The 25,975-nt window shown below is 32.6% G+C and overlaps 2 protein-coding genes across 2 annotated transcripts; one reads left to right on the top strand and one right to left on the bottom strand.

Moving 5' to 3' along the window:
• Positions 1-3,876: 3,876 nt before the first annotated feature.
• On the bottom strand, positions 3,877-12,777 carry LOC137401835 (uncharacterized). Its single transcript, XM_068088307.1, has 5 exons — positions 12,746-12,777; positions 10,960-11,126; positions 9,244-9,405; positions 5,727-5,851; positions 3,877-3,953 (listed from the first exon to the last, which is right to left on the bottom strand). Exons 1-5 carry the CDS (start codon positions 12,746-12,748, stop codon positions 3,877-3,879), a joined length of 534 nt encoding a protein of 177 aa, XP_067944408.1. The 5' UTR covers positions 12,749-12,777.
• A 1,954-nt stretch (positions 12,778-14,731) lies between these two features.
• LOC137401739 (uncharacterized) lies at positions 14,732-23,710 on the top strand. Its single transcript, XM_068088208.1, has 6 exons — positions 14,732-14,848; positions 16,556-16,750; positions 17,515-17,640; positions 19,690-19,793; positions 22,375-22,508; positions 23,171-23,710. Exons 2-6 carry the CDS (start codon positions 16,562-16,564, stop codon positions 23,254-23,256), a joined length of 639 nt encoding a protein of 212 aa, XP_067944309.1. The 5' UTR covers positions 14,732-14,848; positions 16,556-16,561; the 3' UTR covers positions 23,257-23,710.
• Positions 23,711-25,975: the final 2,265 nt, after the last annotated feature.

Below are 25,975 nucleotides of genomic sequence, written 5' to 3'. Positions count from 1 at the left end.
TTGTGTTTCAATTATTTGTTTTTTAGATTTTTATTTTTTCTTAGACCTAAAAATAAAAGCAACCAAACACTTATTGTTTATATTTATTTTGATGTAAGTGTATTATTAACCAGCAAGTGCTCCTTCTATGACAGGGCAGAGAAAGTGCCTATCCAGACTGACATAACATTGATTTTAAATCGATTGGTTAGATTTACCATGAAACAAGTAGTGAAGAGTACTTATACCTTAGAAGATGAAAATAATCGATGGATTTAATAATTTGCGAGTTCGCGTACAGTAAAATCAGCGAGTTATTAAGTTCGCAAATATTTAATTTTATTTCTATTTTAAGGGAGAATAACTACCACTTCAAATGAACAACTAGCCGCTTAACAGAGCTAGTAAATGTAGTTGAATTCCAAACTACTTTAAAGTCTTTGTTGGGCTTTGAGTTAAGCCTATTGCTATAGCATGCTCTCTGGGATGCCATATATAACTGAAATTGAGTTAAATAACAATACTGCCAAAATATTTTTGATCAGGTAGCATCATTACACAGCTGTGTTCACCGCTTTTTGTTTGATAAGTTAAATTATTTTGCGCTCAAATTTTATTCATGTAAAATTGTATGGCCTAATGTTGTAGTTTTCATACTTGAAACAATTAAAAACCAGTTTTATATATGTTTATAGATCAAACGCAAATTTAAAGTTTGGTTAAAACACTCAAAGTTTGTACAACTCTAAGTTTCTGTAATTCACTAGAAGCAAATAGTGTTACATTGGAAAAGATAACTCCTATGATTCCAGTGAGTCAGCACTTTAGGCTGCACTGGCTGCTGGTCTACTCCAAACAGACTATTAAATCCAAAAGGTTATTATTTACTTTGAAATAGCTGCTGATTGTCATGCTTAACTTCCTCTGACGCTTTTCATAGGTCATAGCAGCTAGTGGCCCAACAGTATTTTGACCTTCATATGACGTCATTCATAGTCTGTCAGTTGAACAGAAAGTAATTTGAGCAGCTTATATGGTGCTACTTTTATGTAAAGAAGAAAAAGGTAGAATTAGCTTGAATTTTATTACAAGTAACTTTATTAGGTTTTGCTGCTTTCAGCAACTTACTAATACTGTATTATTTTAATGTGATGCTTTCAAATAGTAGACAACTCTCAATTTGAATTAAAACACATAAAAATTGAGCCTTCTGTTTTATTTCATCCGCCAAGTTTCAATAATTTTTGTTAAATTTGGAATTAGTTTACAGTTCATACAACATTTGGTAAACAGGTTCTGAAATAATTTTCTTAGTAAATTCATGTTATTTCAGATTTATCTTCCTTACATCTGAGGTTTTGTAGAGAGATACAATTTTAGTAGATTAACAAATAGTGCTTTGTAAATGATGGGGTTGACTACAGCAGGGGGTCCTCCCATGTTTTGTGACGATTCTGACGACGCGACGACAGGGATATTTGAAAAGTGACAGACGAGACGACCATTTATCAATGTAGGTGACGAGGTGACGATGATTGTGTAAGTAGGCTTACTAAAGGTACGGCTACACGTAACAACTTTTTCGTTGGTTCTGAGTTGTGGCTGAAATCACAAAAAACACAGAATTATTCTGTCGAAGATCACAGAATTATTTGAGCTGTGCATGTCCACCGAAATCGTCGACGAAACGCTTTTAACAGACTAAACAAATTATTAACGAGCACGATTCTAGCAGCTTTAGCAATTAGTATTAATAATAGTCCAAGATATGTATTGCGACACACAATAAAAATGCGAAAGCAATTTAACATAGTATACACTATGTAACTGTTGAAGTTGAGCTATTGTTGGTTATCGTGCACGATTCTAGCAAATTTTAAACTTTATATAGTCCGAGAACATAATGCGACACGCAAAAAAATATCACGGTAATTCAGCCTAGCAAATACGATGCAACTGACTTGATTGCGCTAAAGATGGCAACATTTTCTACCGCAAAACTTTTGCTGCTAAAAAAGAAATTTTTATTATTAAAAAATAAACAATTTTTAGGCATAGTTTCCAAAATATATATGCATACAATAGCGCAACCTAAGCAGTTGCATTGTGTACTATGTTGAATTTCACTTATATTTTTATTGTGTGTCATTATAAGTTTCTTGGACTATATTAATTACAAAAGCTGCTAGAATCGTGCTCGCTAGCACTATTCTAGCTGCACAGAATAATTCTGTGTGTTTTGTTGATATCATGATTTCGGTCAGAACCAACGAAAATTTTGTTACGTGTGGCCGTACCTGTACTAACTTATTATTTGTCCATAAATCAACACGATCAAGCGAAACTTCACCAGTTTTGGTTTGAAGCATCTGGCCTAGCATTTATAGACTGCCAGGTAATTAAAGTAAACATCAATGAAATGCCCCGAAACTGACAGCACATCCCTTTCTAAGTCTGTGACTGACAGTGATTAAGAAAAGCTCGGTCTATTTTCAGTACAAGAAATGTAGCCCTAAAAACCTAAGACGGCTGTCACTCTTTGTGGGGTACTCAGCAATGCTCCCAAACATCAGTAATAAGTTTTTGAAGGTCGCTGGTTGAGCCATGCTTTTGATTAGCAGAAGTTAAAGCTGAGCAAGTTTTGGGTTTTTAACGCAACCCAGTGCCACCAAAATGGATATTCGCATTAAAATAACGAATGTGAAGAGAGAGGTTGTTTTGGTTACCAACTTAAAAAAGGTGACGACAGTGATTTTAAAAGTGACGACAGTGATTTTAAAAGTGACTATTCTGACGACAACTTTGTGTGGTAGGACCCCCACAGCTAACTACTAAAATTAGTCAATACGTAATCTTCTCTACTAGTTGTGACCTTCATCTTTGTAATCAATGGATATTTTAGACCACATTACAAGTTCACACATTTAGCGAAAACTACCTCAATAATAGTGAATATCATGAGTATGTGTACTTTAGTTTACCAACAAATACGGTATAATATTTCTATTTAAACTGTTTTGTTATCTCAATTTATGTAACGGTACATATAAAGTATGAATTGCTGTTTCTACTGAGTCATGCAAGTTTTTTCTAATTGTTTGTGTGAGTAAATATTTGCCAACTTTTAAATTACTAAATGTTGTATGTAGCAGTGATAGAAACCCCTTAGAAAAAGCTTCGACTGTAATCATAGCTTCACTGACTGTAATCATAGTTTATAGGCTTTGACTGTACCAACAGATGTGACACCCAACCACTTAGTAACTTATTATAATAGTAGATTTTATAAACCTACTATACTCATAAGACCTACTGATGTTGCTAATAACAATATCATGTTGTCATACTATCCTTAAAAAAGCATCCGACTGCATAAGATAATAACACATTTATTAATATTTGCCATTATAATATTGAATAAGTCCAAAAACACTAAGTGAATAATACTATCAAGTGTGAAACTATGAAATTTGAAAATATAACCTAGCTCTTTCAGCCATCAAAATAAACTTGAAAAACTTTTTGAATTACCCAGCTGACAAGAGTTTGTTGACATCACATACCCTTCAACATTCATCAGAAAATTTTCTAAATATTCATCATAGGTTTTTTATATTTTATATCATCATAGGTATGCAGCAGTTCAGCACATAAAAGTTTGACTGTGAAAAATCACATAATTACTATAAAAATAACACATATAGATTAATCAAATTGTTGATAGTGAGACTATATGTACAAACTACTCAAATGAAACTTTCAGTTCAAGGTAATAATGAAGTTTATCAACCACCTGTCAGTAGGTGATTATGCAGTTAATATAGTATTACAATCCCTTATTATTAACACTATGGTCAAAGGAGCAGTCTTTTTTCCTGTTGTCCATATATTAAGACTTTATCCCAGGTTAAATCTTCTGAACGCATAATCTGCCCAATCAGACAGATAGTCAGCTCTGTATTGATCTTCTGTACCTGACAATACATGGAAAAAAATTCAATGTTAGCGCAGAAAATATGATTATCAAAAACTGTCATTTTTTACAATTATCAAAAAAATTGAGGAGCAGGTCCACATGTTAAGGTTTTTGCTACAACATTAGTATAATTTTTGATGGTAAAGTTGGCATTTAACAAGGTTGACCTCTTATTTGCTCATATATATATGTAGAAGTCTTCTTTCGGTCTTTCTATTTGGGAGTCATTTAGGGTCGCTGCTGTAAATTGTATATCCGTGTAAAAAGTACTTATTTATTAGGACCATTTGATCATGATTTGTCACAAAAGAATTTGCAGCTATATTTTTGTCTGAAAGCTTTAAAAAAAACTGACAAAATTTGATGAACAATACTAAAACTGACACTCCCCCGGTACACCGTGGTACTTGATATAATAACAGATGAATAAAGACACAGAGTGTGCTGATGAGGTTTATAATCAAAGCTTAACTACCGCTTGTGAAATTAATTTTTAATAAGAAACTAAAATAAACTACAACATTTTATATAAACAGGAAAAAAATCAGTCATAAGTAGAATGTATCAACAGCAGCAATGAACAATCAACAATGAACCAAAACATGTATGATCATGCGATTGGAAGGGGAAGTTGATGAATCCTAAAGTAAACATGATATTTTTAATTAAACATAATTAATTTTTTGTTTATTAAATTTTGTGCTTTTTAAAATGCAGTTGAAATTAACATAAAATTAAGGAAAATATTGCCAAAGTTAACTTCATTTAGTCAAATTTTAATTTTTAGCGCTTTATCTCTGTCTGTATGATATCAGAGTGAAGTTGTCTCACCATTGTGCAAACTCTAAGTATATAGATACTTTTCTGGTTACGTTGTTAGTTATAAAACCTGTAAGTACACGAAAATAACTTCAAACTTTGTTATATTTTTTGTATGTGCACCTTATACACTGCTTGCCTTTAAAAAAATTTCATGAGCTGTCATAACTTAACCAGATATGTCATGCAGGTTTGAGTTTGGTGATGCAAAATAAAAGACAACGTCGGTGAAATGTTTGTCTGACTGAATTAAAAACATTAATTATCAACTTTTACTAACTGATTAAACAAACATTAAGATTGATCAAATTAATTTAAAATCTAAAATAATTTTTCGAATTTTTTACTGAGCAGATTCATAATTGTTCAAAACACATCAAAATAATTCTTTGTGATTACATTATATTTTAGTTTAGCTGAACTCAGACATGTGGTTAAAATGATCACAATAAACTTATATTTATAAATTGCTGATCGTTAGTACATATTTGTAAGAGTAGCTACAAAGGAGCCTGATTTTTTTACCCTATAAATTTATTAGAAAATTGATAACTGCTCTGTGTCTTCTTTTCATCAGCTATGGGTAAAGTTTACGGTTTAATTATTGTCGTGTTAGGGCAAGAATAAATACACTTGTATAGTTTAGTTGGAGCTGCAAGCAAGGTGCTTTTAGAATGTTTTGCATGTATTCAAGTTGCAAGATTTTCTTTAGACCGAGTGAGTGTAATAAAAAATAATATTGTCTTATTGTTAAGATCCAACAGAAAAAATAAGCAAAATGATTTAACTTTCTACGCTTTCCTAATTTTTAAATACTTTTTTGTGATCAGAGAAAATATTTTATAACAGTTAACTTTTTGCATGTATTCTTTGTCAAGTGAAGATACCACAGTAGGTTTATGATGTAAATATGTAGCATCTACTGTACCCTGCCTATAATTCATATACTCACTCATGCAACCATTAAAGCTATTTGTCCGGGTATAACCTTGACAGCAAACCTCATCTCCTTCTTTGCAGTAGATCTCTCTCACTACTGTTCTGTACTCAACTCTAGTCACCATTTGGTAATCAAAACTGTAACATAGTGATAGTTTACACGTTTGTGTACCTTTGCTTGCAATAGATGTGCAGGATAGATAAAAAGTACCTAAGGATGTTGATGACAGCAAAAGAACTTGTCGACGTGTAAAAAATAACTTATAATATTTGGTGATAAACTAGAGGTACATAAAACCAGCCTATCTCAGTGTTTTATTAGTCCTTGAGACATTTTTAGAACAATATATATATATATATATATATATATATATATACATATATATATATATATATATATATATATACATATATATATATATATACATATATATATATATATATATATATAGAAATCTAATCTAACCATACTTTTATAGGATTTTATAATAACTTCCACTAATACAATTAATAAAAGCAAAAGAGACTGATATACAGAAATACCTAACAAAATAGAACTATGAGAGTTTGTTACCAAACAGTATCATCACTATTATGTGATAGCATGCTGATATTCCTCTGTGCCGCTTAAGACCACTAAGCATAATAACTATGCGCCCAATTATTCCTAGCTTTTAAAAGGGGTGAAGTAGTACAGATGGTAGCAAACTTAGCTTGAAATTCAAATATCAGGGTTCAATTCTCATGCAGTGTGATCTTTTTCCCTAACAGCATTAGCATTGCTTAAAACAGATGGACAAAAAAACTCAGCACTTATTATAGTAAAGATTGTTTAATTATTCAATATTATATTACATCATAACTTATCACATTATGTTTTATTATAACATAGTATATCATAATAGACAATAATATACTAGTATCCTGGCAGTCTAGTATACACTGTGAGAAATTTTCAGATGCGCTGATAAAGCGCAGAAGGAAACAATTTATCCTATCATTTTTAGACTATGTAATATTGGGGATTGGTTTAGGTCCTAGAGTGTCAGGTTGGTAAGTTGAATGTCAAGAACTTGAATGCCCCACAATGCACCATTAATCATGAGAGATAAAAATTAGTACTATTATTCCTAGACGGCATATTATGGCTGATTAGTGCAGATGTTTGAATTTCAGGATGGTAAGCTGAATGTCAGGAGCTTGAATGCTCTATAATGCAAAATAGTTCCTCATTTTTGAACTACCACGTCAGACAGAACTACTCTTTTCAACTTTGAACTTTGGCGTCAGATAAATGGACACAAATATCCTTTATTAACCAGTTCGTTGCCAAAGACGCATTTATGCGTTTTCTGGGGTCGATTCCCACATACGCATTATTGTGACTTTACCAGCAATTGCGTAGTAACTTCATTTTATTAATCGTTGACAACATAACCCATGGTTTTGAGAAATTTCAAGATATTGACAATGTTTTAAGAAATTTTTTTTATGAAATTAGCTTAAAATTACGAAGCAATTTTAAACTTTTGTTGGAGAGCTACTCACCTAAAAATAAGCAATTTTGGTGTAAGTTCATTAAGTACCACAGGTGAGTCAGAAAACAGGTAATTACTTATGTTGATAACGTTAAAGCCAATTCGGAGTTAGACTTTCGTGATTATACGAATAATTAAAGTAGCAGTAGTGACTCTGATAGTGGTGAAAGTAATAGTTTTGTAAGCGTAAGGAACATTGTGGAGGATCGCCTTTGCTTTGTATTAACCGCTTCACATTGCTTTATCTTCACACAAAGTATAGATACATTGAATATTTTGCATAGCAGTGTTAGGTTAAATGTTGGAAAAATAAAATATGTTACGAAAAATAATCTAGATAGAGTTTGAATTTAAAAAAATGTTGTATACATACAGTCAAACATGGATAATTCGAACTTCACGGGACCGAGCAAAAGTGTTCGAATTATCAGAGCGTTCAAGTTATCAGAGCACTGTCACAAGTCCATGTATTTACTTATTTATTAGTAGATACATGTACATATACAAACTATAATATAAATCAAAAGCACAAATGGCTTGTTTCAAATTAAATGCTTCTAATGTAAAGTTTAAAACGTTTTCATCAAAAAGCATAGAGATTTTTCTATCACTTGAGATTGGTTTGTTGTTTGAGGTGATGTTATTGTCAGGATGTTTTTTAGATTGACATTGGCAAAACTTGATCGTTGTTGAAATGCTCAAAAGAAAAGACATCTTTTTCTTTTGAGCGTTTTACCCACGATCAATTTTGCCGATTTTTCTTGAAGTTTATGCAAAGATTACCTTACTTTACCTGGGATTCGTTAAGAGCAACACTCCGAGGCAGTTCAATTAAAAGTTTTACGAGGTTTTACGGGACATTGTATATAACTCACACTTTTTGAATGGATACTTATTGAATGTACACACGTATTCTGTGTCTAGGTCAAACGATGAATAGTTTTTTTTAGCTAAGACAACGTATACGTTCAATTACAACAATTTTTAAGACGTTTTAAACATTAAACATTCCGACGTTGATTCAACACAGAATCAACGTCGGAAAACTATTCATCACGGGTTAGCCGGGTCACGCCCTCAAGGATTTCCGCCACGCACATACAAAACAAAAACAACATGCTGTTTTTGTTTAGTATGTGCGTGGCGAAAATCCTTGCGCGCGTGACCCGGCTAGCCCGTGCTATTCATCGTATAGCAGTATAAATCAAATTTCACCAAACCTTTAGAAAAGTCGTTGAAAAAAATATTTTGCCGATGGTGGTAATAATGACGCTCATGAATCACAAAAAGATGGGGTTTACCCCTATGGCTTTGAATAAAGTGATTTTTAAAGCGATAACAACCGTTTCGGTAGCCGTTAGGCAAAAAAAATCGAATTAATAGTGTTGAGTTCGAGTTATCTATAGCAATTTATCATTACGTGGAAACGGACCAAAAAAAACGTTCGAATTAACCGTGTGTTCGAGCTATCCGTGGGCGAGTTATCCATGTTTGACTGTATCATGAAGCAATATCGGCAATTTTGGTAAAATGGCTGGCACTAGGCCAATAACTGAGTTTGTGAATGGTTGGCAGCGAAAAGATTAAAGATAACATATTAATATAATTTAGGTTATATTACTTAGTATGTTATACTATTACTATGGTAATCTCATGAACTTTGATAGATGACCAGGTGAGCCAAAAAAGCACAGATTTTAACACGGAGAACTATTATTTGGCAACTTCCAATGTAGGTAACTAAAACAGATCTTATTATTTCAGGCTACCAACACTGGTACACATTGCCAACACAAGCTACTGAACAGCAAGTATGAAATGAGTTTCAATGCTGTAGGAAGCAATCTTTTTCACAAACTCATACAGTGGTTACGAACATACAGACTTCCTAACAGCGCAAATTGCATAAAAACTATACTATAAAGTTACTATTAGTAGAGGAGGAACTATAGTAGAGTCATGAAAGTTACAAGTCATAGAATATCCACTTACTATTGCTCCCATCTGTATATCTGGCATCCAGCAGCATTAGGAAACAAGGGACACCTATTTATGTATGGCACTCTTCTTCTTTTCACTACAGGAACCTCTCTTGTTGCGACAAAACTGACTCGATCGGTCACATTGTATGGAGCTGACAGACAGCACAGGTGTCTAAATTGGAAAAGATTTTGTATATGTAATACCTGTGTAGTTATAAAAAGATTTTAAACTCATGTTCAATAGAGATTCAAAACTTTTTAGCGTATATAAAAGTAATTAATTACAATAGATGTAACAGCTCTTGGGCATTAGAAAAATTGGGTAAAAATACCATTACTAAAAGCGAGTAAACAATATTAGCTGTGTAATATTTCTAAGAGATGTATTGATTCAAAATACAAAAATGGTTCTGGAATGCAATATAAAAAACTAAGTCTTAATAAAAGCTAACACATTATGTCATGTTGCTATGTGTGGGCTAGTAATTACAAAATTGGAAATATAATTTAGCAATACACAGTAATATACATCACTTTATGTTCTTTTTGGTGTGAAATGCAAAGAAAATGATTTGTCGCAGTGATGGTGTATTTTGAATTGTCAAGTGGCCTTGAATAAAGCACTGCATGTTCACTGCACAAAGATCGATTAATAACTTAAAACATGTGGTTAGTTGTTTGTTTATATTTACAGACAACATAAATTAAGTACTTTCTAATCATTTTAGTATTAAAACAATATGTAGATTTACATAATTTATTAACATATGCATAAATTTAATGAAGTTATTACACTGAACTCTTAGCGGGTGATAAGTTGTAATAAGTTATGTGGTTGTTAATAAAAACACGACCCATATTATTTTCTTCTAATGAAAAGGTTGATCATGAGTAAACTTATTAGCTGAAGCTTCTAGGTTGATATAGAAGGGATTTGACATGATCAGACTTCTCTAGTTTGTTTATTATCTGAAGAACTAGAGCTATCAATTTTTTATACTTGTTTGGGTGATAGACTGAGATGATGATATGTTGATTAATAGCGGAGTTCAATTTTTTTAAATAGAGGTTGATTGATGCATGTCCATGCAGTTCCTTGAACATTGTATCAATGCTCAAGGATCTGGAATATAAATACCAAGACTGGGATCTAACTAAAGTCTATTTATTTTCATACTACAAATGACACACTAATTTATTGATTAGAAGGAATGGATAAGGATGGTTGAAATTGTGTTTGAGGAAATTTGTTTATCTCATCATCGGACATTTTTAACATTAATAATATTTTTTTAAACAATATATTTAGATAATTTTTTATTGCATTCTAGCAGACTAACAGAGTTATTATTTTATGGAGGTTCAATATCTTTGCTTCTTCTAGATTATTCTGAAAACTTGAAAATATTTGAACAAAACGTATTCTTTCTTTTTAAATAAATGCATTCAACTTATTCTTATATCATCTGTTTAGTTTAAAATATTACCATTTTTCTAATCCAAATGTTTTTTGCAACAAAGATTTTTAACAAAGACTATTTATGTTTTGCTAGCACTTTAACGAATTGCGTGGTTAACATTTTCATCATTGCCCCGTTCTCATTACGTTTGCATCTTCATCAAAAACGTAAATTACAAATTTTTCAAATTACTAACATGGTCGTGTAATAAAAGTAAATAAACATGTATTTTTGCTTTAATGCTTATAGAAATGACCGTTACTTACTGCGTCAGTGCTGGACGTTCTGCTGGAATGAATAGCATCTCATTTTCATCAGATGAAGATCTGGTTAAAGGAGCTGGAGTTGTCTCCTCATCATAAATATAAGCTGTAGAGCATGTCGCTACACACAGCAAAAGAAGATAGCGTAGTCGATTGCCTCTCGTCATTTCCTGTAAAATTGAGTACTTTTATAAGGGCTCTACTTGCGTTTTTTGTGTTAATAGTAAAAAACTTTTAGCTTACATGAACTCAACTTGAACAATATATATGCATTGTTTATAACAGACCACTACTTCATGCATTTACTACTTGGAAGCTAAGAATGAATCTAGTTTAAATATATATATATATATATATATATATATATTTTGCTGTCATAAATAACAGAAAAGGAAAATATATTTATTCGATTAACTTTTGTCCATTTTCAGCAAATATTTTATCTATATTCAAAGTTTTGGTTTAAATACTGTATTTACTATTCATGTCTTGTAATAAACATTTAGTTATTTTACATTACTTCATAGTATAATATATTCCATCACACTTAATTAAATTAAAACTTGTGTAACACATGATAATTTAATATATTATTCTGTATTATAGCATTGCAACATCAAAATGCATTATGCAAAGTAAATGGATTGTTGGTAAATTTACACCAAGTTTTCAGCCTCCAGTAATTGAATAGATACATTGCTCTCCACAAATCTGAAGATTTTTCAAGTTACTTTTAGTAGGCTATGTTGATTTGTTCTCAATATTTGTTTCATAAAATATTAATAAACTATAATAATAAAATAATAATCAAATTTAGTAACAAATACAGCAAAAACACTCCTTGAATAGAGATTTTCCTCACAAACATTGGCTGTTATTGATGTGTTGTATATTGATTATGTAATAGTCAAACCTTGAATGCACTTCAGAAATGTATTGATACAAAATCTAAAAATGGTTCTGCAATACAGTACAAAAAACTAAATATTAATAAAACTAACATATTATGTCATGTTGCTATGGGTAGACTAGTAATTACAGCAGCATACAATGTGCATAGCATACAAAAGGTTTTGTGAAAGAAGGGTTGTGTTAAATAATTAAAAGCAGTGGAAGCATGTTGTAATGTTACCGAAAATATGTAATTACGCAAAAATGTTTAACTTGATTAAATATACCGTATATTATTTTTTAGCTATGTTCCTTTTTGATTGAAAACTTGTTGTTGTAGAAATATATAGTGGCTGTTTTTAAAAAAACTGCTTAAGTTTTCTTATCAAGCATGGCAGCATTCATGCACTGTAGTGTTATATGGTGTGGCAGTTTGCTTGAATACTTGCAGAGTGATTTAAGCATTCAAGTTTACCATCAGAAGATCACAAGGTTGATTTTATCGAGAATCAAATTCAACTCTGCCTAGATTTTCTTTCAAAACAATTAGCTGTAATATAGAGCTCTTTAGCAGTTGATAATCACATTATAATGAGAGCACAAAATTCTAGCGTCTGTGTTGTTTATATTTAGGGTAACATAAAGGAGCCAAAGCTATGGTCCTGTAATTTCTCTCTACTGCTCTGGTCTTGATTTATCATTGTTATTTTAATAATGGCAACAGCAATGATAACTAGTGCAGTAGCTATGGAAATATCATCACCTGGTGTCACTTTGAGTACAACTGATACCATTTTTACAGCATAGTTCAGTGTTTTTTGTCGATTTAATATTTTTTCTCCAACATTTATCCTTTTAAAGGTAAACACACAGAGAAGCACTTACAATAAAAACTTACCATTATGTGTCCAGCTGCTTCCTCCTCCTTCCTCCTCAACAAATGCAGCTACTACATTGATTAGAGCTGTCATGTCAGCAGTTTAGGTCACGTGATCATAGTTAGATATATTAGCTTGTCAGCCGTTAGGCAGTGAGAAGAAGAGATATTTGACAGCAGAGGTCATCAATGTAACCTTTTATATTGCGATAGCAGACCGAACAGGTATCATAATGAACCGGAGTCTAGTGCTTAGCAAGGCAAGGGTATCACTGGTACCGCTCACACATATTATTGTTACAAACTACTTGAAGTCTAGCCAAATTCTTGCTCAACTAACAATGACATGTGAGAAAAATATTTTATCCACTTACATGTAATTGGGAGCATCTGCTACTTAGCTCTTAGCATGTCGACCAAGTCTACCACTTATAGTTGTTACAGCGAAACCAACCGTTCTTTTGTTTACACATCAATTCCGTAGACCAGTGTGTGCCACTTTATGTTCACAACTATAATCTAAGGGGCAAGTTTTTAGTAGCTACATGCAATATTGACCATAGTAATGCTACTGTGACAGGAAATAAGCTTCTATAAAATTACTAACAACGTTGCCCTTTATAATGAAAATAATTTAACAAAGCTTCTTTACAGGTAATAGTGGTTAATATCACCAAGTAAAGTTTTTTCTAATCAGCGATTTTGCTAGCTATCTTGAGTAGGTGCTTCACCATCCCTCTGTACTGTTCTTTTATTGCTTCCCCCCTCCGCCTTTTTCTGGCTTCCTTTCTTGTTGCCTAGCTCTTTTCCACTCTCTCTTCCCACTTTGTCTATTTTCATTTACAACTATATAGCTGTATTGATCTATCAATGCATACAGTTTACCAGTGTTACACACTACAAATTTGTGTCGTATTTTTCATATTCGTAGCATGTAAATAATTTCAAAAGTTGGATATTTAATTCTTCGTAGCGATTCAAACCTCCAATTCAAAGGGGTATTTTTGAAAAGATTGTATCAACAACGGAGTATTTCGGATGATGTAAACATCAAAATCCGCACTATTGCATATATATTTTCCATTGGAAGTTTAATTTTTATCGTCTTCATTGGTGACATATATTCAGCATATCTGTTTGCAATGCACAGGTTTTAAAAATATTATCTCTGGGATGAAAATATTAACTCCGAACTTGAAAATAAAATTTCTTATACGTTTTGACATTGATGCTTGACCTTCGACACATTTTAACAGTGTCAGTCACACTATAAATATGCTCTCCTTTGTAGCTAAAAGCTCAACAGGCTAATATAGAAAACACGGAGTTGTACAACGATTTCTCTATAGCAAGTAAACTCTTTGGCTACGAACCATTGGAAGTTGTGTGACCACTCTTGCATATCATGTACATACGTCCTTCTTATTCTTACGATCAAAACCACAATTTCAAAGTTTAAAAATTTGTACACTAGTTGATGCAACATTCCCGCTTTCAATTTAGCTTAGCTTGAAATTAAGAATGTTCCAAATAGACATATCTGAAAGCTCTCTATCCCACTATGAAATTTCATCAACAAACATTATGCCAAGTTGCTACAAGGACAACATGGAATAGCAATGTGGTTAGCTACCTATTTTTAACTCATATAGTCTTGTTTTTCTGCTTAAACTAATAAGCGCTGCCAGATATCTGTTGCCAGCCAGTTTATTTCCTCCTATCAAGCTGCGCTATCGCATGACAACAACATTAGTGCTATTAATTTGATTGGTCGTTAGGGAGCCAACCAAGCATCTCAAAAAATATTTTTCATCGTAGCATGAGTCAACAAGTATTTTATGCCTTTTTGCGGCGTAAAACAGCATTCAAATCTAATCAAGCTGACATTCTTGTTATTATGTGGGCAGCCTTTAATTAGCTTTTGATGAGAAGCAGGAAAGACCATCTGGGAGCATTCAGCGGGCATCTGGAAAGTGCAACAAGGAAAATAGTTCAATGAGGTCAAGCGCTATGACATTACCAAAACCGCAGCAGCTTCTTTGGTATAAAAGCTGCCTTTGAATCATGCTTCTTCAATCATTCCGACTTGTACTCTCTGTCTAGACTCCCAGCCACCAGCAAGAGGTATGTTAGTTTACATTTAAGTTCAATGAATTTAGAGTCATTGAATATTGTTAGCTATAATGCAATGCTTTAGCGAAATTATCAGCGCAATATCTTGTTTTTGCTATAATTAGTATGAAGGAATAACAAGAGTTGAATTTCATTTCTCGATTTATTGCATCACATCTGTTAATTCAGCATTTAGCCATAACTCTATTATTGCACGCTAAAGCATAGAGCTACTCTAAGACTAGTTCATAGTTTGAATCCTTCAGCAACATCACTAGTTTAGTGCTAGTTCACATCAAATGATTTATTTTAAAGTTACAAAGAGCAACATGTCAAAATATAATTTCCTTGTCGCTATTGACGTAGTCAATAGCTTGATAATGCTCTGAGCATTTAGAAGTTGGATTCTATCCATAACGTATAATAGTTAACTTGTTATCAAAATTTACAAGTAGTTTTTTTAATTACTCAAAATTTATCCAAAGACCACTAGTGAGAGTGCCATTATGTAATATAATTGGCTGTACATGTAAATGGTGCTTTTATTGTGATGTGGTCCAATAGTAGTTAACTTATGAGTCATCCTCAAAATATTTGTCTTATGCAACCTACACACATCTAGCTGCCAGAAATAGTGTTTAAAGGTGCCACTTTTGCTCATCCTCTGAAGTTATAAAGCAATTATCAGTGATTTCTTGATTCGTAACTAAATCTGTTAAATTAAGAGTTTTTCCACAAGCAGAGTATTGAATCAGTGTAATGAGTAATGTGAATGGATAGACATTTCTGGGTCAAAAATATTTTTAATTTTCAATTAGATAAGGTTTTGCACTAGTTTTACCTTTAGAAACAAGTTATTCCAACCAAAGTCTTCCTACAGGAAATATGTTTCTATTTTATTTGTAAATGAAGGAGTTGATGGTGTTACCATCATTTAGTGTAGCCTATTACCTCTACAGTAGTTGTTATGGATGGTGTGTTACTGTGTTAGTAAAGAGATGGCTAGACACCATGAAGGTGATAGCCTCTATAGTAGCTATAGTACATAATCTGCTTGCTGATGTTTCCTGTGTGTTACTATAAATAGAATGACTATCTCAATAATACATCCACCAATTTTTAACTGCTAATCCTTCTTATTTATTTGGTAAGAAGTACAAATAGATAATAGCCCTAAAATTTTGATAAACCAAACAGTTAACGATAACGCAATAATTTTCTCACTAAGTAAGATGCCCTGTGAAGGCGTAGACGATCATAGTTTCCCCATGTTCTATAACCATGACTGTTATTAGCAGGTTTCAACAGTAGATTCCCATTTATTTGTGTTGAGTGTTCTTATTGAGTCACCATCTTTAACTAGCTTGCCATTGGCTCATGAAGGAGCTCATTTGCTCTTTGCCAGCCATTGTTTTGAATCCCGCAAGATTGATTGGGAGCGGGTAGGGTGGCTGGTTTAATTGCCAACTACCAGGCTTGGCACAGGGGCAATTGTGGTTGAATTTCCTTCCAAACACAAGCAATAATTCTTATGTGACTCAAACAATTGGCCTGTCAATAATATGTCAGCACCTAACTACTGAGCTAAGGCAGCTATAAGACAATGAAGCTTCCAGTCATCATAAATTCTAGTGTCAACCAATAGAATTTAGGTATAAATTTCAACACCACAACAAGCAATTCTATAATCATTCTGCATCATTCGTTACAGTCTTACAGATAAACATGGACAAGACTGTCTCTGTACTTCTTGTGGTATCTGCTTACCTCACCGCTGTCAATTGCCTGCCAGGCTCTCCATTATCCACTGAGAACGTTGAGAATGTGACAGTGTTGTGGAGTGAAGATTTACCATCAGGGCCGTTTACAGATGGACAAGTTAGCATATTGCTAGATGCTATAAAAGCACTTACAGTAAGTAGATTACTGCTGCGTCAAAATATTTGCAGTTTTAAGAGTAAGGGATGATTAAACTGGCAACTATAAACTATATATCTATGTTTTTCCTGTTAGACTAATACTAACTGCTGTGATAATGAGATTATCTTAATTTGATGTGGTTTTTTACTTTATCTAGTTAAAACGACAGCATAGTATTGATAGAGCATTTAAAAGTGTTTATCAGAAGATTTTTAAATGTTTTTATCAAAAAATCTAGACACATTCATTAGAAGTACCAATAACTAAAAGCAGTGAAACATGTTTTTCTGTTACCAAAGTTATTTAGTGAGGCAAAAATGTAACTCTATTAAATATATTGCATATTATTTGTCAGCTCTGTTCCTTTTGATTGCAAGCTCAAACTTGTAGGAAGATATAATGGTTGTTTTTGATAAACTGTTTATGTAAAATATATATATTTTAAACTGAAGAGAGGCCACTTCCTGTTTGCCTTTTTAATTTGCATTTGCTGAGTAGTGTATTAACATCTAGTTTTTGTAACAAAGTTTTTTCTTCAAAAATAACTTTTGTAGAATAATAGAGATTAGGAACTTTGTTTTTTAATAATCAATACTTTACTATGCTTTTTTAGTTTTCAACAAAAATTTAGGTGTAAATACAGCTTTTATTTCTCTGTAAAACATACATAACCAAGTTTTAGCTAAAACCTCGTCACCTTTATATTCATTCCTTTCTTGTTTTTTTGATAAGTATAAATATGATTTCAATGTACTAAGGCTGAAGAAAAACAAAAGCTGGCAGCAATGGAGGGACTAAAAAGACTTAGGAGAAGCACAGGAGACAACTCCCAATGGTGCTGCAACAAGAATGATCCTGGACAAGTTGGTGAGAGGATTGAAGTAGTGAGTTGAACAAATTAATTTCCATAATTATATAGAACTAAAATGCTTATTCCTAACTCTTGCACCCTAGGCGTTATTGTCAATGTGTGTCAGTAACTGTGGGCAATTTGTCCAGCAACCCAAAATTTTTGAACTTTTATTAAATATATCTAAATGCGTTCATACTACTATGATATTTGGTAACACACTAGCAAAATAGTCAGGCAACCCACAGAAAATCTCATCACACAGATACAAACAGTATATCACCATTAATTGGGCTGAAATTATTAAAGATTGTACAATTTTAAAAAACTCGTAAAACATTTACAGTAGTATCATATCCACCAAGCACTTGTTAATCATCATTTCCTGACCTAAAATGTACCGAAAAGTTACAGTTAGTATCATAAAACTCTTCATTTGCATCATAATCATTTATAACCAACCAACGAGTGAGTCGTAACAACTTTTTCGCGATATTGCTCTAATAAAATTTTTTCATTTTAATAAAGGAAGTAGATCAAGATAGTTGAAAACTGTTACAAATAGAAGTTGATTTTCTGGTCTACCATCATGTGCAAGAATTTATTTGATTGGTTTATGCTGTTGCTTAGAAACAGATTTTATAAACAGAGCTGTGCGAATGCCTATAGTTTGGCTGTTAGGGATTCTGACACACCCTACGCCATTCCAGAATACCGCCTGATTGGGCTCAAAGGGTTAATACTAAATATTAGTACTAAATATTTAATATTTAAATATTTAATACATTTTAAATATACTAAATTTTTTATCATTTCAGGCTTTCTAACTTACCTTTTTTAGTTTACAAATAACACTATGTAATACCTAATGTTATTACTATATACTACATATTTAAATATCTAATCTCTTTTTTGTTGTTGCTAAAAGTTACCTACACGTATCTGCAGACAAAATAAATGTATTTTAGCTGTAGAAGCCTTAGTAGTCACTACACTTAGTAGACAGTACTAAGTATAGTCACCATTATAAGTTGTTGTATCCCATCTTCTCATTGGCTAAAAGCTACATTGACTTAGAGGCTACTCATTTTTCAAATATCGATTAGTCGATTGGAAGTAATGACAAATGTATGCATGGTGTGAGGCCTGAATCTGCTAAATTCTGTTTCCGCTAACCCAAGGATAATTCACAAATTGTCTGCCAATGTTTTTCTAACAGAAATGTAAAATTTATTTTTTACAGAAATCATTGTTTTATGTTTCTGTTTAAAATAATCATCTCTTGTTGGTAAAATGGGAGTGAGCTCTTGCAGAAGTTGTCATTTCATACCCTCCATAGGAGGGTATGAAATGACAACTTCTGCAAGCTTTTATTAAGAAAACCTTTCTGAAGTGGGAGTCTAATCAGTAGCCTAAATCTTTTAAAGCTGGGGAGTGTAAAATGTTGGAGTATTTGAGAAATGGTCCATTCATTATTGTAGGAGAGACATTAATATATTATTAGTTCAATTATTTTTGTCTTTTCAAGCGCTGTGAATATAATAATGAGATACAAATTTAAAGCCATAAATTTTAGGAGCTGTGTTACTTATAAAAAAGACAACTCCCAAGTTGTTCAGCTAGTTCTCTGAATCAGATTTATTTGGTAATTTATGTAAATAGGTCTCTTGTTGAAGCTGCTGTTGCTAAAACTTATGATTATAAATAATTTTTTTATTCATTGAGCAAAATATTAAAGACAATGCCATATCATTTACTTTTTACTCTTTTAAAATAACAGTTGCTTCTCTTGTTAGCATTGGAGATACATAAAAAGAGATTCGCTATATTAATTTTGTGATGTAATTTCTATTTTAGGCAATCAAAACAGTGAATTCGCCTTGAACCATCAGTATTTGCAACAAATTTATATTCTATTTTATGTGTTACTCACTCAGAAAAAATAAACTAACAAAGTTAATTTATTTTTTTCTGAATTAGTTGTAATCGAAGAATCTAAACAATTTTGGTTTTTATATAGTTTAAACATCCAATACTAAAGTATGTCCGTTGTTCAAAGTGCTACATTGTATCTCTGTTGCAGATTCGTGCGAGAGTTGTCACCAAAACCATCCCACAGGGAGGATTTGTACGTTGTGGTTTATTTGGCTGGAGGAGATGCTACTCTCACTTTGGGAGTCGAGTCGTGTAAGTAGCATATTTATTGTATTTTTTGTCTAAACATCAGATGTGATGAACGCCACCTGTAAATATAGATTAACATATCTATAGTGTGAAAGTATGAACACAGACAGGGCCGTATCCACCTGTTTGAAAATGGTACGGCGTGAAGAGTCCAAGAGAGGTGCTGAGCGCCCTCTCAGTGGGTGGGGTGTCCGGGGGTTCTTCCCCAGGAAATTTTTAGTATAACCAGTCAATATTGTGCAAATCTAGCACACTTGGCTCCTGATGAGGCACATGTTCTAACAGCAAATTTGACATAATCCGATTGTCTAGATATAAAACTGTTTATTGAGATTGTCTTTGACAACGCTTATTAAAAATATAATGTGAATGAAAGCTGCTAAAAGGGTTGGCCACAGCTAGCATGAGGTAGAATTATCACTGGGTACAATGCTAAATGGTATAGGAGAGGAGTAGTCTTCTATGAAATAGTTTAATTAAATAATATTGTAGAGTTAAAAAGTAAAATTAATAGAGCACTATGTTAAAAATAATGCACTTATACTGTACACCACTGAGCAAGTAGTAGATTTAATTTTGAGCTATGCATATTACATGCATAACTCAAACATAAATTTATTCCTATGAACAAAATATTTTGTATATGAGGGTTCATTAACATATCTACTAATACAAAAAATACAACCATGTACAATTGTCTCCGTATGAAATGCTTGGAAGCATTCTTTTCGGTAGAGTCCAACGCTATAACTTTGCCGTGCGAGCTACCATAACGATCGTTTTTCTCTGTATATTCCAAGTATAATAAAAGTCCAAAAGGTTTAAGCCTACATCACTTCTATCATCTGAATTTTTATTCAGATCACACAAAAAATCGTTTATTTTACCATTTTGAAAGTCGACCCGATGTTGACCGGTTTTTCCTACTTTTATTCTTTTCCAAGGAGTCGCGATTTCTTTAGCACAAAGCAACACCTCACAGATAATCGTTTCATATTTTAATTCATCGACTAATACCTTGTTGATGATATTTAAAACTTACTAGCATTCATATCCTTTGTTTAACGTTACTAGACAGCGGCTTTATAAACGTCTAAACGTTTATAAAGCCGCTGATAAACACCAACGCCACCGATAAACAACATTTTGGTCGCTTCCCCAGCCAAAGGGTAAAAATCAAGTAAAAAATGGGTGAGCTCCGTGGTTTTGAGCCTCAAAAAATACAACTGCCATGGCAGTTGCTGCAGTATAAGAGGCTATGGCCCTGAACACAGATTGTATGCAATTCATCTTTGTTTTGTTAGCTTTTTTTGTTAGCTTTTCCCAGTAGAGATCACCAGTGCAAATAGTCTTATTCCTAGAATAGAATTTATGGTGGCTATTTGCTCATATCATCCTCATCCTATCCTATCCTATCATACTAATCATACTCAGGCCTTTAGTTTGTTAGCTAACTGAGTTAACCATAATAATAAAATGAACTCTACTGGTAAGATAATAATTATAAGTTATAGCTTAACTTGCTGTCTAATTTTCACTCATACTAGTATTCTGGTGTAAGACACCAGAATACTAGTATGAGTAATAAGTATATGCACAATTATTCTACAATTATTTCACTATGCCAAAAAGTGCCAAAAAGTCAACCATTGCTTCAGACAAGTGGACTCAACTCTAAATATAGTAAATATTATCTTTTAAACAATTTCACAATTTTTATACTTATAAAACTTTGATTATCTTGTAATCATGCTTGAGAAAATATGATGGGTGGTGATTAAAGTTTACATTTGGTTTAAAGTGGTGATGCAAGATTCTCTTGTCTGAGTGTTGATCTTATGACATTCAGGCTAGGATACCAACACCGTAATAACTGCACCAATCCCTTCTTTACTATAATAATAGCGGTGTTCTGTGATATTAAACCATTATTCCATGAGGAAAGAGTGGTAAGAACAGGCTACCAAGGCTTTCCACATTCCCAACAGCTTAGTTAATGTACAAAAGGAGACTCACTCCAAGTAATTTCCAGCTCAATTGGCAATTTTAAAGCTTTTGTTTCTCATATAAATGTGCCACAAACTATCTGATTAAAACACAATAAAATACCTTCTCATGCATTAAGGAAATTGCACTCAATAAACACATTTATAGATTGTTGTCATGAAAGCATAGAAGCAATGTGCGTGGAAATCCCGTGCAATGCCAAGTTTATTGATAGTTATCAATGAATTTAGTACATCACTGAGTACCATTCCTGCATGATAATTGAAGTTGGGCACCTTAGAATTTCCTAAGATGCCTGTTTTACAAAACAAGATCATTATTACTTGTAACTAAGTTGTCATGAGTGATTTTATATTTCATAACATAAAATTTAAACAATCGTATCAGTTTAATTACTGGTACAACAATGAGGAGATGGTCATTCATCACTAGAAGTGGCATTATTATGCTGAGAACACAACTCCCACATATACTTATAGCAAGTTTTTAGAACCAAACATGAATATATAGCATATCTAGACTGTAGCTTTATTGAAAAAAGAAACGTTTTTGTGGTAATATAATTATCGTTTTTTAGCACTGTGACTCAGTACTATAAGGACTATGAGTACCCCTTGATACCCGCCCCGCAGTGGACCAATGGCTGTCCAGAACCTAATATCGTCTGCTGCAATGGTTATGTCTACTACCCATCCCTTGGAAACTGCCTCAGTAAGATTATTATATTATATGCATGTATTAATCTTAATTCTTATTTGTCCAAAAACAACCCTGTTAATTGTTTAGATCTCAGACTCTACGTACCAGAGTATCACACAACAGCATTGTACTGACAGTGAATAAAAACAAAAGTTTTATATTTTATGCGCAAAAAAATCTCAGCATACATATATGTAAACAATTTCAAAAAAATTCATAATAATTTTTATAAATTTGTGTAGTTATATAATTTTTGGAACTTTACGTTATAACTGTTGTATTTGAAGCCAAAATTTTCATAAAAGTTCAATGTAATTTATTTAATTCATTCTACAACCCAAAAAAAGCTTAAATTTGTTTATCTTTTTTTTTCGATTTTTTTCTTTTCTGCTCATAAAATTAAACTCCTGTGATATAACAACAATCGTATATCAAGATTTTTATTTCATTTTTAAAACTTAATTTTTTGCAAGCTAGTTTGCTCTCACAGTTATCGTAAAAATAAATATTTGAAACTGTTTTTCACAGGAGTTTTAATTCATGTATTTTCGCCAATCACTTTTTAAGGATACATTTTTATTTTGACTCTACACACAAAATCTTAAAGTGATTTTTATGGTAAAGTTGCAACTGCTCCCAACTGTATGAGTGAATGGATATATTTGTTGTTGCAGCTTTCCAGCAGTTGGAAGATATACTCAGAGTGATTGGAGAGAATCAGGAATCACTTGACCTACTTAATGCATTTATGTTAGGATAATTCCACATCTCTTTCTTTGGTTGCTGAAATCATTAGCAACAACTCTTAAATAAATTATTCAGGGATTCAATGTTTAAAAGTTTGGTCTTTTTCAATTTAACTATCTACACCAGAAATCATCAGTAATGTTATACTTTTCACTTTTGTAATGTTTTGCTAACAATTTCATTATTTCCCTTGTTGCTCCAAATAAACAAAACATTGCCTGCCTTTTGAAATTTTGTGATTATGCATGTTAAACATGACTTCATCAAATATTCATCCCATTTTGATATTTAAGCTGCTGGAAGCTAGAGGATATATATATACTGGTAATATTTTAATCTTCCATATTGTGAAATGGTCTGTATTGCAGTTAAAAAGTATCCCATAGTAATGTTTTTGATGAAATAGTCAAACCTTCAAGCGTTTTTTCTCTCTGTTGTTCAAATATATTTGTTAACACACTTCCATACATGTTAACATCTTGTTATATGTTATTATTCATAACCAATTTTTAACAAAGTGAATATGTTATTCGCCTTGTTAAAAGCTAATATTTCTTACGGCTTAAGGGCAATATTGCTCGTTTCATATATTCACCCGTGGTCATTGATGGAATTATTATTAATCTTACCTATAGTAACAGGCATGACTGTTCTTTTTTCTGAAGCCATTGTTAGATGTTGAGGTAAAATATTGCTATAAGCAGGACTTGAACTCACCGCGTACAGCTTACTAGAGTGACACTCTCAACCCTGTTCCACATACTTGTCTTCTTACCATGCTTAAATTAATTCTCTGTGCTATATGAACCCATCTGGCAATCACTTCCAGCATGCTAGACTCTCAGAGTACTAGTGGCAATAATCATGGACACGCAGTCTTATAAATATTTAAATACTGATATAAATAGAAGTAATTATAAGGTGCGACTACAGAAAGCAGCAGCAGAGAACAAGACTTCTAATGGTTCATTTTATACCCATATATAACTTAAAGGTCTAAAGGCTACCTATAATCAGTGATGTGATTTCTGTATTCGTCAAATCTTAGCAGAATTAATCAAAAAGTGCAGCTGAAAAATGACGTATGTTTTGATGAATTTTTTTTCAATTTGATTTGCCTCAATCACCCAATCCTCAATAAACAGGTTTTATCATGCTGTAAGATTCTTTAAAACGATTTCTTAGCATCAATACTGACCAACATCTGTTGGTAAAATTTTTAAAATAGTGAAATTTAAAAAAATTAAGTCAGATTTTTGCCCGCAGTCCAATATTAAGCTATTGTTCCAAAATTATACAGAAAACCTCATGACATGCTCATTTCGGTTTTTTGCTTGAAATGATTGCAGCTTTTTTGTACTTATGAAAAGTATTTTCTACCACTATCATGCTAGCCAAGTTTGAACTCCTTTAACAGAGTGTCAAAGATTTTTCTGTTCATTTATCTATTTAATGATTTAATTTAACTCCCTATTTAATCTAAATGTTATTAAACATTTTCCACTTGTATAAAATATTTTTTATGTAATTTACGGCTATAATCAAAACTTCCTTTAACACACAGTTTTTGTTCTCGTAATAGTTTTTCAACTTTATTATTCCATTTGTTTAGTACACAATCAAAACCAAAGTTAACTCCAAATTGGAGTATATAATAACGATACTAACATAGCCGTTGACACTCAAAAAGGTCGATCTCGCAGGGCAGGAGAAGTCAGGTGAAGCACCAGTAACGTACCAGTAATAAATGTCATTCTGGCTAATAAGTGTCTGAGAATGAAAAAGTTAGGCTGGTGTGGGACTTCAATACTCAGAATAATAAGGTAATCGAGGCAAAAAACCAGGTTTAATAATAATCAACAAAGAAGCAGTAGAATGTCAGGTTATTTACATATCAATCCCAGAAGGAGCTAGAGTAGAGAGGAAAGAACATAGAAAGAAGGAGAAGTATAAAGAGCTTAGATTTGAATGTCAAAGACCTTAGAAAGTTCCGTCAAAGATGATACATACATATTGCGATTTGAGCACTTAGGATACTAGCCAGCCAACTTGTCTCATATCTCGCGGAAATCTGTCCTAAACCGTCTTTTGAAAAAAATCCGAAGACAGCGCTACTAGGAGCTGCAAAAATTCTGAGCGAGACTCCTCAGCAGAAGGAATAAGTAAAGTGATAACTCTTTGGCCTTAAGCTATGACCTGTGCTCATTTACTACAAACCAATTGGTTGTGAAGACAGTTTATACAAAAAGCAATAATCTTTTGATTACCTTCCTCCAGACAATCAATAACAGGATGACAACAGTAAGTTGTCTGATCTTCAGCATCCCCACTATCGGACGAGAACTGTTTGGCATGGCTATCCATCGCACTCACATTGTAATCTTGATTTTCATTGTCTAATTTCACTATAGTTTTTGAGTTGTTGATTTTCTGTCAGGGTTTTCTCTCTTGCTCATGATCCTGTCGACGATCTGTTCCACATGGTAGGGTTTTTAAGGTTATTTCTCTCAGTCCCTGATCATTATAATAGTCCAACCCACAAGGCAGTGGTCCAGTGAGGCATCGGGCAAAAGCCAATATTTGTGAATCTCTGTTAAGGCCAATCCACAAATGACGTTTGAATCGAGTCACCTAAGGAGCTGTTTTACTAAGTTTTGATGTGAAGAAATACACATCGGTACAACAGACAACTCTGTTAAGATAGGTTAAAATCCTTAATAAGTTCCTGTCTA

This window comes from Watersipora subatra, chromosome 8 (genome assembly GCF_963576615.1).
Source record: "Watersipora subatra chromosome 8, tzWatSuba1.1, whole genome shotgun sequence".
NCBI lineage: Eukaryota > Metazoa > Bryozoa > Gymnolaemata > Cheilostomatida > Watersiporidae > Watersipora > Watersipora subatra.
The sequence above is the reverse complement of the archived record's forward strand: the minus strand, read 5'-3'. Positions and strand labels throughout refer to the sequence as shown.